The 13357-nt window shown below is 39.6% G+C and overlaps 1 protein-coding gene across 1 annotated transcript in view; it reads right to left on the bottom strand.

The window, feature by feature from the left end:
* Efhc2 (EF-hand domain containing 2) overlaps positions 1-13357 on the bottom strand; it is a gene marked incomplete at its 5' end in the record, with an annotated part of 127647 nt that overhangs the window by 74612 nt on the left and 39678 nt on the right. The window contains 2 exon segments of the mRNA XM_029562191.1: positions 6146-6276; positions 9996-10192. Of these exon segments, the coding sequence (XP_029418051.1) occupies positions 6146-6276; positions 9996-10192 (328 nt within the window).

The following is a 13357-nucleotide window of genomic DNA, read 5'->3' as shown; positions in this document are numbered from 1 at the left end:
GAGATAGTGGACAGCCTTGTCTGGTTCCTGATTTCAGTGGGAATGCTTCCAGTTTTTCTCCTTTTAGAATGATGTTGGCTGTGGATTTGTTATATATGGCTTTAATTGTGTTAATATATTTTCCCTCCAGTCCAATTTCCTCTAGGATTTTGAACATAAATGCATGTTGAATTTTTCAAAGGCTTTCTCTGCATCTATTGCAATAACCATGTGGTTCTTGTCTTTGAGCCCATTTATATGATTTATGACATTTATTGACTTACGTATATTGAACCATCCCTGCATCTCTGATATAAAGCTGACTTGATCATGGTGGATGATCTTTTTGATGTGTGTCTGTATGCGGTTTCAAGTATTTTGTTGAGAATTTTTGCATGTATGTTCATTAAAGATATGAGTCTATAGTTTTCTTTTTTGGTTGTATCTTTACCTGGCTTTGGTACTAGAGTGATGCTGGCTTCATAGAAGGAATTTGGAAGTTCTCCCTCCATTTCTATCTTTTTGAATAATGTAAGTAGTGTTGGATTTAGAACTTCTTTAAATGTCTGGTAGAATTCTGCTATAAATCCATCTGGTCCTGGGCTTTTTTTAGTCGGGAGGTTTTGTATTACTGTTTTAATTTCCTTATATGCTATGGGTCTGTTTAAGTTGTTAATCTCTTCTTGTTTTAGCTTTGGTTGTTCCCATGCTTTTAGACACACGTCCATTTCTTTTAGGTTTTCAAATTTAGTAGCATATAGGTTTTTAAAGTATTCAGTTATAATGTTCTGGATCTTTGTGGTGTCTGTTGTGATGTTTCCCCTTTCATCTCTAATTTTATTCATTTGTAGGTGCTCTTTCTTTCTTTTGGTTAACTGGGATAGCAGTCTATAAATCTTGTTTATCTTCTCAGAGAACCAGCTCTTGGATTTGTTGATTCTTTGTATTGTTTTCTTTGTTTCAATTTCATTAATTTCTTCCCTGATTTTTGTTATTTCTTCTTGTCTGCAGTGTTTGGGTTTTGTTTGCTGTTGCTTTTCAAGTGTGTTGAGTTGCAGTGTTAAGTCATTTATTTGTGTTCTTTCTGATTTTTTGATGTAAGAGCTATAAACTTCCCTCTAAGAACCGCTTTCAGCATGGAGCAGAGGTTTTGTTGTGTTGTATTGTCCTTTTCATTTAATTCCAGGAATAGTTTTATTTCTTTCTTGATTTCTCTTTTGACCCATTCATCACTCAGGAGTGTGTTGTTTAATCTCCTTGTGTTCATGTGGTGATTAGGGCTTCTTCCAGTGTTGATTGTAAGCTTTTTTGCATTGTGATCTGATAGAATGCATGGAATAATTTCAATCTTTTTGTATTTGTTGAAGTTTGTTTTATGCCCCAGCACATGGTCAATTTTGGAGAAGGTCCCATTGGGCACTGAATATAAAGTATATTCTTTGGTGCTTGGGTGGAATATTTGGTAGATATCTGTTAGGTCCATTTGATAAAAGATATTGTTTAATTCAGAAGTCTCTCTGTTAATTCTGTGTCCTGTTGACCTATATAATGGTGACAATCTGGTACTGAAGTCCCCTACTATTAATGAGTTGGGATTAATCTGGGTCTTAAAGTCCTGTAGTACTGTTTTTATGAAGTTGGGTGCCCCAGAGTTTGGTGAATATATGTTCATGATTGTAATGTTTTCTTGGTTTATTGTTCCTTTGATCAGAATGAAGTGGCCTTCTTTGTCTCTTCTGATTAGTTTTAAAGTCTATTTCTATCATATACTAGAATTGCAATGTCTGCTTTTTTCTTAGTACCATTTTCTTGGTATATTTTTCCCATCCTTTCACCTTAAGGTAGTGCCTGTCCTTGAAAGTGAGATGAGTTTCTTGCAGACAACAAAAAGATGGGTTTTGTTTCTTACTCCATTCAACTAGTCTGTATCTTTTGACTGGGGAGTTCAGTCCATTGATATTTAAAGTTATTAATGAAAGATGAGTATTGAATCCTGTCATTTTTATTTCTGTTCACATTCTCGATATAGCTGTGCATTTCCACAGTTATACCTTCATTGAATTTCTTTCTGTCACCCCTTGTATATAGTCATTCCTTTCTTCAGCTCTTTGTATGGCTTCAAGAACTCTCTGAAGGGCTGGTTTTGTGGACATGAATTCTTTCAGCCTATTTATGTCATGGAAGATTTTTCTTTCCCCTTCAACTATGATAGACATTTTGGCTGGGTAATCTGGGTTGGCATCTGTGGTCATTTAGAATGAGGAATACTTTGGTCCATGCTCTTCTGGCTTTCACAGTTTGCACTGAAAAGTCAGCTGTAATCCTATGGGTTTTCCTTTATATGTGATTTGTTGTTTTTCTTTTGCAGCTTTCAGTATTGTCTCTTTTTTCTGAACGGTTAGTGTTTTTACTATGATTTTTCCATGGAGAATTTCTTTTCTGGCCCTGTCTATTTGGTGTTCTATGTGCTTCTTGTATTTGTATGGACATGTCTTTCTTTACTTTTGGGAAATTTTCTTCTACCATTCTGTCGAAGATCTGGTCCATGTCATTATCTTGGGATTCTTCTCTTTCCTTTATGCCTATGTTTCATAAGTTTGAACTTTTTATGGTGTCACACAATTCCTGCATATTCTATTCTTGTGCTTTCTTAAATTTTTCATAATCTTTGCTTGAATGGTCTAGTTCATCCACTTTATCTTCCAGTATTGATATTCTGTTTTCCATTTCATTCATCGTATTGGTGAGGCTTTCTCCTGTCGTTTCTAATTGCCTTACTGAGTGTTTCACTTCCTTCCTCATTTCAACCCATGTATTCTTCAATATTTCTAACTCTTTTCTGAATTCATTCAGAAGTTTATCCCTATCTTCCTTCAGTTCTTTGATTTCTTTGTTTGTGTGTTCTTTAAATTCACTGAATTATCATGTTTATAATTGTTCTTTTGAGTTCCATGTCCTGTGTTATATCTAGGGAGTTCTCATTGTACTCCTCTAGAGGACTATTGGTGCTTGGTGGGGATATATTATTTTGTTTTTTCATGTTATTTTTTTCTTTTGTGACTTTGACATGTGAATTTTCTTTGTAGTTTCCGAATCTTGTGAGAGACTCAAGCCTTCCTTTGTTGAGTTTAGAACTGCTTCTTTTTGTAAACTTTATGTGCCTTTGTGGTTTACTTGTTGGGCATGAAAAGCTGGTTGGTCTATTTTTCAGGTTCTCTCTTTTGATTTTATATTGGAGTGGTCAAATTGCTTTTGTCTTCAGGAGTTCCCACAGAGGCCCAAGTGAGATGAGGCTCAGGTGCTCTCAGGCTTTCTCTTAACGTTTGGATCCCTTCAGGAAAGATACTGCCCTCAGGAATTTGGGGGCTGGGCTGGCCTGGGAGAAGAGCCCAGGATAGATCTGGTCTCAGGAAGCTGGTGGCTGTGCAGCCCAGAGAAGTAAAGGGAGGTGAGGGCGGGACCAGGCTTAGAGGGTTCCTGGGGCCGCAGGGAGGAACTGGGTTGGTCCAATGCAAAGGATCAAGAAGCAGTGGCGGCTCTGGGCCTAGAGTTTAGCCCTGGTGTCTGGGGTGCCAAGACAAGAAATGGGCCTGTACCCAGCCTAGGAGGAGAGACTCGGCAGTGGAGCTGGGAGGGTGAAAGAGGCACCCTCAGGGAGGGTGCTGGGACCAAGACACTGGAGGCTGCAGGGCCCAGGAAGCAAAGGGATCTTGTTTTTTTTTTTTTTTTTTTTTTTTTTTTTTTTTTTTTTTGTGTGTGTGTGTGTGTGTGTGTGTGTGTGTGTTTTTAAAAAAAGAGACCAGCTTCTCCACTTTTTTGCATGCATTCCCACACAATGTCATCTGCCATAAGGTCTTCACCAGAGTAGAGCTGATGCTGGGGCTATGACCTTCAACCTCCAAAACTGGGAGCTAAATAAATCTCTTTTCTTTACATATTATCCAGCTTCAGGTTATAACAATGGAAATGGACTAATACAAGGATCACGCAACCACCTCCAAATAAGATCCTCCAAGAATAACCATAGTGTTTCATCATTTCATTCAGTGTCTGTCTATCTTTAGCCAGCACTAAATGTCAGTGATGTGGTGAACCACATTACCAAGATCCTCACCCTCAGAAAGTTTATATTTTCTATTAGAAGAAAACTCAGTCAAGCACACACATCATCACTCCCCCAAGTAAACAAGTCACTAAGTAAAACAATTACAAATTTGGGTTATATGCTGTGAAAAAATTATAAACGAGGGCCTAAGAAGAACAGTGGGTATTTACTTAGGATAGTCAGACAGAGATAAATACTCTGGTAATAAAGAGTCCTAGAATTTTCCCTGGAAAAGATAGTGGTAAAGGCCTTCCAAGCAGAGAGACTGTGTGTATATAGGTTTGGAAGCAGGGAAGAGCTTGATGTGCTTGAAAAACTGAATGGCAATGAGAGAGGCCAAAGGACAGGGCTAGAGGAAAAGAAGTGATACTAGAAATACAAACCATCCCATCACTCTAGGCCCTGCTGGCTGCAGTCAAATGTTTGAATATGACTGTGAAGAGAATGGCTGAAGGATTATTTTTCGGGCCAGCCTTAACATGACTGGTTTTCAAGCTAAGGAATTTCTGGGATGAGGAGCTCTTTTCCCCCTTTAAGCCTGCAGTGCCTGGTGGTCATCTATCCAATCACAGTGTGGTGACTATCACACCCACAGTTAGGGGTGAGGCCTCCATTTATAGACCAATTTCTCCTCCTTGCAGGTCTTGCCTGGCCCAAGTGCTTCCCTAAAGGCCTCATGAACTCACTAAAGGATTTCCAGTAGACTTTGAACAAGTATGGGAAGACGGATGCTTTGTAAAAGAGCACAAAATGTATTTCCAGTAGACTTTGAATGAGTATGGAAGAACGGATGCTTTTGTAAAAGAACACAAAATAATAAAACAAAGCCACTCCCTTATTTCTGATGGAAATTTCTTGTTTTCTCTTCTAGTACTTTCCATTAGTTCACAGTCTGAGTTTACTTTGCTGTTTGCTCTGACTCCATTTATATTCCAAAACACCATTACCATGAACATGTGTATATGATGATGCACAGTAACAAAGAGCTATAGATTCTTATTGATCCCAGAAGGTTAGGGATTCTAAATAATAAAAATATGTCCTTTGACTGCTCCTCTCAAAAGAAAACTTTGAAGATACAAAGGAGCTTTATTAAAACTACAAATGAACTCCTGGGATATACTGGGTCTCATGGTGGGCTCCAGGGTATCAGGCAACGCACAAAATTGGGAAGAGCCCCCGACCCCACCTCCCCTTGCCTGGGCTCCATTCCTCAGTTCGCAGCCCACATCTTGACTGCATTAAGCCTGGTTTACCATATAACTTTCAGAAGCCAGAATTCTCAGCCTAAATAGAAAGTCCCCTTTGTCCTCCATCCATCCATGATTTGATTTACATTCTTCTGAACACTCCATTCACATTGTTTTCAAGCTAAGAGGTTTCACAATTGTATTAGACCCTGAATTTTAATTTCCCTGTGTTTCTGCTGTTTAGGAACTTGCCTAGGTCAGCTCCTAGACAGTCCCAGAATTCAGCTTTACCTTAGAGAAAATATTGTTCATGATTTCATATGATACTTCTGAATATACTGTCGTATATAAGAATATGACAGAGAAAATTGTGGGAAAGTCTTTGAGTCCTGTCTTTTGTCTTTCAGAATACACATTCACGGGAACATACAGACCCAATGATGTTTACAGAGGGCCCTTTCTCTGGTAATCAATAAGGTTTAATATTGCTTACACTTTAAGTCATATTCCCAAGGAGATGCTCCTTCTTTATCTCTTTACTGCATTTTTCTGCATTTCTTACTCAGATATACCATTCTTGCCATTCCTCTGGTCCTTCAATACCATGATTCATAAGATAATGTGAGCAACTGACTTTCTGTGCATCTGCCTCCCTGTTCCCATTTATAAGCGTCTCATATGTAAATTCATAAAGCTTATTAGGATATTAAGCCAAAGCTTGAGCACAAAGTAACACAAGGGTAAAGAAATGCCAATTCCAAATAAAGAGCATATAGTCAATTGACGAGGAAGAGCTAGGAATGAAATGGCTCTCCACATTCCTGGGAAGATCTTGAGGAGAAAACATTATTGGCAGCAGAATATGGCTTACCTGAATGTATTATAAGGCATCACCTTCGTGTGATAGCAGTCAGCAGCTGAGAACATCTGCTTGATCTCTGTTGATCTTGATTGTTCTTGTTTCAGCTTTTGTATGGCCAGGTCAAAATTGCTGTATGGAAACTAGAAGGTAAAAAGATAAGACATATTTAAGTATACAGGAGACTTCAGGAGGCCAGTATTTCTGATGGAGAACAAAGAGACTTTACAAAGTGAACCCAAAGTTTGCAGGACACGGCTTTGCATAGAGGCCAATGTGGGGAAGATATGACTAGCTTTGTTATCCTTACAGTGAAAGTGTTAGGAAAGGATTAACATTAGCACAGGCACTAGATCTCAGAGAAATTAACTTAAGGGGTAGCCAGTGACAGAGTTCAGCAAACAAGCTCAGCGTTTCCTAACAACCTTCAGATATTGTCCCGGGATTTTAGCAGACCCTGATAGAAAGATGTAGATTTAAAGTTGGATAAATACACCCTCATTTTCTCTAGATCTTTAGTATGGTTCTTCTTGGAATTGCTGTCCACCAGGCAGTGCACTGTCAAAGTGCCACATAGACACTATAATCCCCATCCATCCACTGTCTGAACAGCTCACTGTTTTTGTCTCCTACTTTGTGACTACCTTCTTGACTCAGTAAGAATACTTCTTATTCAACCCAGTAAAGCATACAGTTGTAGATAATTCCAGCTGAGAGATTAGAAGTGAGAAGATGAAATTTTAGAATAAAAACACTAACGTTACTTTACTATAAAGCTCCTTCTCTTCCACCACAGAATGGTCCAGGTGGTTTGGTACCTAATTGAGCCCCCCCCCCCCCCCCCCCCCCCCCCCCCCCCCCCCCCCCCCCCCCCCCCCCCCCCGTCTCCCTCTCCTATTTGCATTTCCTTTCATCTATTTCCATGATAAGATCTATTAGCTCTTTTGAAAAGGCTACTCAGACTGGTATTAAAGAGTATATTAATCTTTCTCTTCTTACAATGTCCTTATTAAGAGTAGTTTTAAAATAATGCAATTTTCACTTGAGATGCTGATACCAGATAATATCTTATCCCACTTTCATCATTCTGAAAGAAGAAAATCCCTTTATACCTTAGAACTATTTATGTCTTTGCTGAGGGTATAAGTGAATGGTAAAGTGCTTGTCTAGCATGTGCAAGGCCCTGGGTTCAATCTCTGGCACTGAAAACAAAACAAAAAACACCTATATGGTGTTAACATACACAGATAACCCTCAATTTACAGTGACGTTATGTGCTGATAAACTCATTATAAGTTGAAAATACCTTAAGTTGAAAATGCACTGACTGGCTAACATACTGAACATGTCAAGCTTAGCAGTACAGTTGATTATGGAGTATGGGTTGCTGCTCTTCATGATTTCAGGGCTGACTGAGAACAGTGGCTCAATGGTGATGCCTGATATCATATAAGAGGATTGGATTACACATTACTAGACCAGGGGGGAAATCAAAACTCAGAATTTTAAATAGTTTCTATTGAATGCTTATCACGTTTATACCATGATGAAGTAAAAACTCTCCATGTTAAACAATTCTAATTTGAGAACTACCCATATATTTTATATTAAAATAGAGGCTTACCCTCTGTTTGGAACTAAATCCTCAGTTTATAACAGCTGCCATGACTGACCTTGCCATGGGCCTCTTATATCTAAGAACTTCAGACATATCATCACATCTAACCTTTATAGGAACTTTATCTAACAAGTGCTATTGTTGCTCTTGTTTCAAAGGAAAGCAAACTAAAGCTCAGAGATGATACTTCACTAAACTCTCTCAGCTAATGAATACGGAGTCTAGTTGCCACTCAGGCCCCGTAGTCTCCAGAAATTGGACTGCTTGATCATTGTGTGTCTCACCTGAGTTCAGAGTGTTGTTTAAAACATGTTCTAGTTTAATGACAAGCTGAATTATTAATACTGCAAATGGAGATGCTATACAGGCCTCCTGCCCAGAATGATGCTGAGAAGAGCACTGTGGTTCACCAACCTCTAACTGTCACACTTCTCAGATCCACAAAGAATTCATAGAGTCCTACTGAGGCTGTACTCTCCTCAGGCTGTCCCACTTAATAACAGAACATAGCAGGATACTAGAGCTGGGCCACTCCTGCTTGACTCCAGACCTCTCTGGTGAGTAGTCTGTTCTGGGTTCCCCATCTACCTGTCAGGGACCTTCTCAGAACTACAGTACATAGCTAAAGTTCTTCCTCCTCACCCCTCCTTCCTTCCCCTCTCATTTCACAGGGGCCAGACTTGTTGTGAACTGCACCCTGAAGGCATCAACTATTCCCTGCCTCTGGCTCCTTTTCTTTGCAGCCCTCAGAGGACTTTCCTTTAATACACCCATTGTCTCCCTAACTTTCTCATGACATCTAGCAACTTAATCCTGAACGTTTTCTATATAAATGAGACAAAGTATGATCTATATGTATAAAAAGGATAGCTAAGGGGTGTGGTGGTGCACGCCTTTAATCCCAGCACTGGGAGTCAGAGGCAGGCAGATCTCTGTGAGTTCAAGGCCAGCCTGGTCTACATAGTGAGTTCCAGGACAGCTGGGGCTACAGGGAGACCCTGTCTCAAAAAGACCAAAAAAAAAAAAAAAAAAGGATAGATAAATATTATCTTTTAAACATTTATGTATTGATTTATTTTATTGAGACAGGGTCTCCCTGCATCCCCACCTGGCCTGGAACTTTCTATATAGACCAAGCTGTCCTCGATCTCACAGAGATCTACCTGCTTCTGCCTCTCAAGTGCTGGGAATAAAGGCTTGTGCCACCATGCCCAGCCTTAATAAACTTTTAAAATAAAATTTTTCCTGACAGATTTTTTTAATATTGCAAGAAATAATTTTCAAGAATACATAATTTATATACTGAACAAGTCCACTTTTTTTTTTTGAGATAGAGTCTCCCTGTAACTCCAGCAGTCCTAGAAACTGCTATGCAGACCAGGTTGGTCTTGATTTTGCAGAGATCCATCTGCCTCTGCCTTCCAAGTTCTGGAATTAAAGACCTGCCCAGCACAGGTCCACATTTAAAGATTTTTATTCATGCTATTTTTACTGAACAATATTGTCAGAATAGCAATTTTATAACAATATCCATTTGTCATCTCCTTTCAAATTAAATAAACACTTTGGCTGGGTGTGGTGGGTACATACTTGTAATCTCAGCAGTCAGGAAACTGGTAGGAGGATAGTGAGTTCCAAGCTAGCCTGGGCTATATCAGTAGACCTGTCTCAACAAAATAAAAGTAAAAATTAATTAAAAATAAAACAACAACAAAGACACTTCTTTGAACTCACTGTGGCAAATTTCTCCTTAGTTTCTAATTTAAGCCTCAGGTGGCCACTGTAAAAGGAACTTGCAACCCCAGCAAGCACTGAGTTCCCTTGGGGTTTCTGTTTGTTCCAGCCATGGCCTCCTCTGCTTTTCTGTGCCAATTAACTGAGATGGCACAGTGTGTGGCACCAGATTTTCTTCTTTCCCTATAGTTGTTGCATTTCTTTCTGAAAACATTGTTTGCGTCAGCAGAAAACCCAGGAAACTTGATTCAACCCTGGGCCTGCCTCCTGCCTGGGGCTGGAATCTGTGCTGCTGGGCAAGGAGAGCCAAGCGTGTAAACAGAGGAGACAAGGACCTGGCCTCTGTGATGGGACCTGTGGCCAAGTCGTAGGATCCATTATTCATGCCCACATGTGTGAATGCGCAATGTAAACCAGTGGCAAGATGCAGAAGAAAAGGCCTTAGAGAAAGAAAAACACATACTGCAGAGGGAGGAGGGGAAAGTCAGGAATTCTACAAAGTAAATTCACCTTATCTGTATTACTCTCCATATACTTTAAGGTATACTCATCAGCATTAAGCACAAGAAACAGGTAGCCATTGATATTCACTGTGGTTCCAATATAGAGCTCCTCCGCCTTGATGTATTCTGATAGTTCACTTTTAAAGACTTCCTGTCCAGGCTTCTTAACACGACTTCTTTTCAAGAACATCCCAACAGCATTCCCTATAGAAATAGAAAAAAGTTCATGAGTAGCCTTTATGCTTAAAAAAAATCATGACTTGCCTTTACTTATTTTTTCTTCCTACGTAGGCTATACAAATTATCTGTAAACCTATGCCATGGATTGTTCTCAGGTGGAAGGGAATCATGGGGTGACAAGCAAAGAAATAACATTTCCTGGGTAGCTCTTAAACATTGTTGGTGAGAATATAAATTAGTGGAACTACTGCGGATATCAGTTTGGAGGTTCCTCAAAAAATTAAAGATTGAACTTGTACATGATTCAGGTATATACCTCAAAGTCAGATTACTACAAAGATACCTGTATACCCATGTTTATCATAATGGCCAAGTTATGAAATCAGCTGAAGGTGTCCACCAATGAATGTATGTGGTAAAGACACACACTAGAGTTTGATTTGGCCCCAAAGAATGAAATTTTGTTGTTTTCAGGAAGTGGAGATCATCATATGAAGACAAATAAACCGTATTCAGAAAGAAAAATATTGTATGCTTTCTTCTCATATGTGGAATTTAGGAGGAGAGGACATGAAATTAAAAGGCGATTATTTAAAATGTGGAATGGCATGGGGGAGGGTTATAAGAGAGGATAAATAACAGGAAATGAATATTATTTTCAAAATACATTATATGCATGTATGGAAATGAAACCCATTGCTTTGTATACTTTGAAAAGAGAAAGGCATGCTGGGTGGATATTTTAAAGAAAACATTAATATGGTATTCCAGCCTTTTTCACCCTCTCTTTCTCCCTTCCTAATTCAAGGAACACTTAGCAAGGACCTTTGTATATGCCCTGCATCAAAATGAGGATGTGGGCCATTAGCAGTTTCCTCATCTTTAGGGTACACTGGAATAGTACCAGCTAGAAATCTGTCACTTATTTCTACAGATGTGTCTCACACTTAACATGGCATTCAGACTCAGGGCAAGATACCCCACTTCTATGAAGGTGATTAGATAAGTGTGACAAGATAACTATGGGGATCCCTTTGACCTTTTCCACCCTCCCATGTAGTCAAATATCTTTGCTTCTTTTAGGAATGCCTCATCCTGCTTACTTTCCAGAGTATTCTCACTTTGTCTGTTCTCTGAAGGAGAGCTAAACAGGAGAGCCCAGTGTCTTCTGATTTGGAACTGAAATCTATAGATCTATGACTACAACCAGAACCAGATGAGACCAGACGTGAGAAGTGGTGGAAAGACACAAGCTTTGGAGCCAAACCCAGCTGCATTCCATTTTGGCTATGTCACTTGCCTTCTGCCTGCTCTTGAAGAGTTCTTAACCTCTCAGAACATCTGAGTTTGCATTGGTGAAAATGGAATTGCATGGGAGTGGAGGAGTCATGAAAATAGACTTCTTAGGCTGCCTACTGTGAATAACGTAACTACAGGAAGGCCCCAGCAACTACGTTCTGAAATCTATCAAATATGTGTCTAGATGATATTTCCTATAGTCTGCTACCAACAAATGAGTGTTCAAGGCAGAGACATTGAGATTGGCCCATTCCTATATAAGCAAGGGGTTTTCCAATGAGCAACTTGGCCCTGTCTTGTAGAAATTCCTTAGAATTCCAGTACCGTCTAAGACTTCTGCCTTTCTTCCTTCCCTCAGTCCTTCATGGGAATTAGAACACACTGCAGCCAGGTATGGTGGTGAACATCTATAATTCTAGCACCAAGGAGGCTGGAGTAGGGGATCAAGAATTTTAGGCCAGCCTGAGTTATACAGTGAGGCTCTAGAGGGAGGGAGAGAGGGAGATAAGCACATGGACACTGGCGCGTGTGTGCGTGCATGTGTGTGTGTGTGTGTGTGTGTGTGTTTATATATCTGTCTGAATCTCTATATGTATCTGTGTCTGTATCTACACATACACACAAATACACAGGGGAGGGAGAGAGGGAGGAGAGGGAGGGAGGGAAAGAGAGGGGGGTGGAGAGAGAGAGAGAGAGAGAGAGAGAGAGAGAGAGAGAGAGAGCCTGACAGTTCTCTGGGTTTCCCCTGACTGCTTTCACATTTTTTCTAAGAAATCTCTTGCACATTTAATCCCATCTCAGCATTTGAAACTTAACCTTCTAAGGTTATTGCAAGGACGACAATAAGTAGTCAGTAATGACCACTACTTTATAAACTTGTAGTGGATTACTATTCCCCTTCTTTTTTACAAATGCTGCAATTTGCCTGGCCACATCTTTCCCTTTCCAGTTGTACAGCTGATTTCTTTAACCATTCAGTGGATGACCTATGGTCATTCTTATTCACTTTCATATTTTAAGGTTTTTCTACTATTCAAATCACATTGGAGTTCGATTTAGTTATGCAAATTATTCATTACTCATTGATGTGCTAAGTGGCTGATACCAGCTTCAGTATATGAGCTGACTGTTAAATTCTCAGAGATTTTGCATGCCAGTTTGTAAACTTGTTGGCTTCTTAAGACTAGCCATGATTGGGATATTCATAACATGTAAATGGTAAATGGTAAAAACCAAGATTTTTATTTTCAGTTTTCAAAGAACCAGTTGAACAACACATCACTGGTTATTCTTCTTAAACATATGTCTTCAGCACAGATAAAAGTTGTAAACATGTTGAAACAAAGAACAGAGCCCTGCATTTCCATAATTTGTAAGTCAATGGCTGTCCTCAGCAACGGCCATGGGAGCAACACACTGTGGAGAACATTCCAGAGGCCTGGGGGCATGACCCTTGGCAATAGCCTGAACAAACAGAAGTACCAGAGAAAGACGGATCCTGAAGATTCAAGTTGTCTACCTCATACTCTTTCCTTAGACAAAACTTCTGTAAGCAGCACTGTGGAACGCTCTCTTGGCTTACTGGCTGTGAGTGGGACCAGTGGCTGCCAAACCATGACTCTGAAGCCCTTGAATTCCATAGAAGTGCCTCAGAAAAATAAAGGACAGTGGCAAAAGGGATTGGCCCTGGGTTCCCTGGGCCTAAACCAACCACCGCTATTCCTTGTTTATCATTTTATATATTTGGGTTCACATTTAAGACATTTTTGTAAGAAGAAATTTATTGGTTAAAAAAATTGCCATAAATCATCTAGGCTATAAAATCAGATAATATTTCCTAATTTTCAAAATGAAAGGCAGTTAAGTGTTCCAAGGAAAATGAGAATGTTA

The sequence above is a fragment of the Nannospalax galili genome, unplaced genomic scaffold (genome assembly GCF_000622305.1).
Source record: "Nannospalax galili isolate Female #2095 unplaced genomic scaffold, S.galili_v1.0 scaffold2350, whole genome shotgun sequence".
Classification (NCBI taxonomy): Eukaryota; Metazoa; Chordata; class Mammalia; order Rodentia; family Spalacidae; genus Nannospalax; species Nannospalax galili.
Note: the sequence above shows the minus strand (reverse complement) of the source record. Positions and strands in the feature narration are given on the sequence as shown.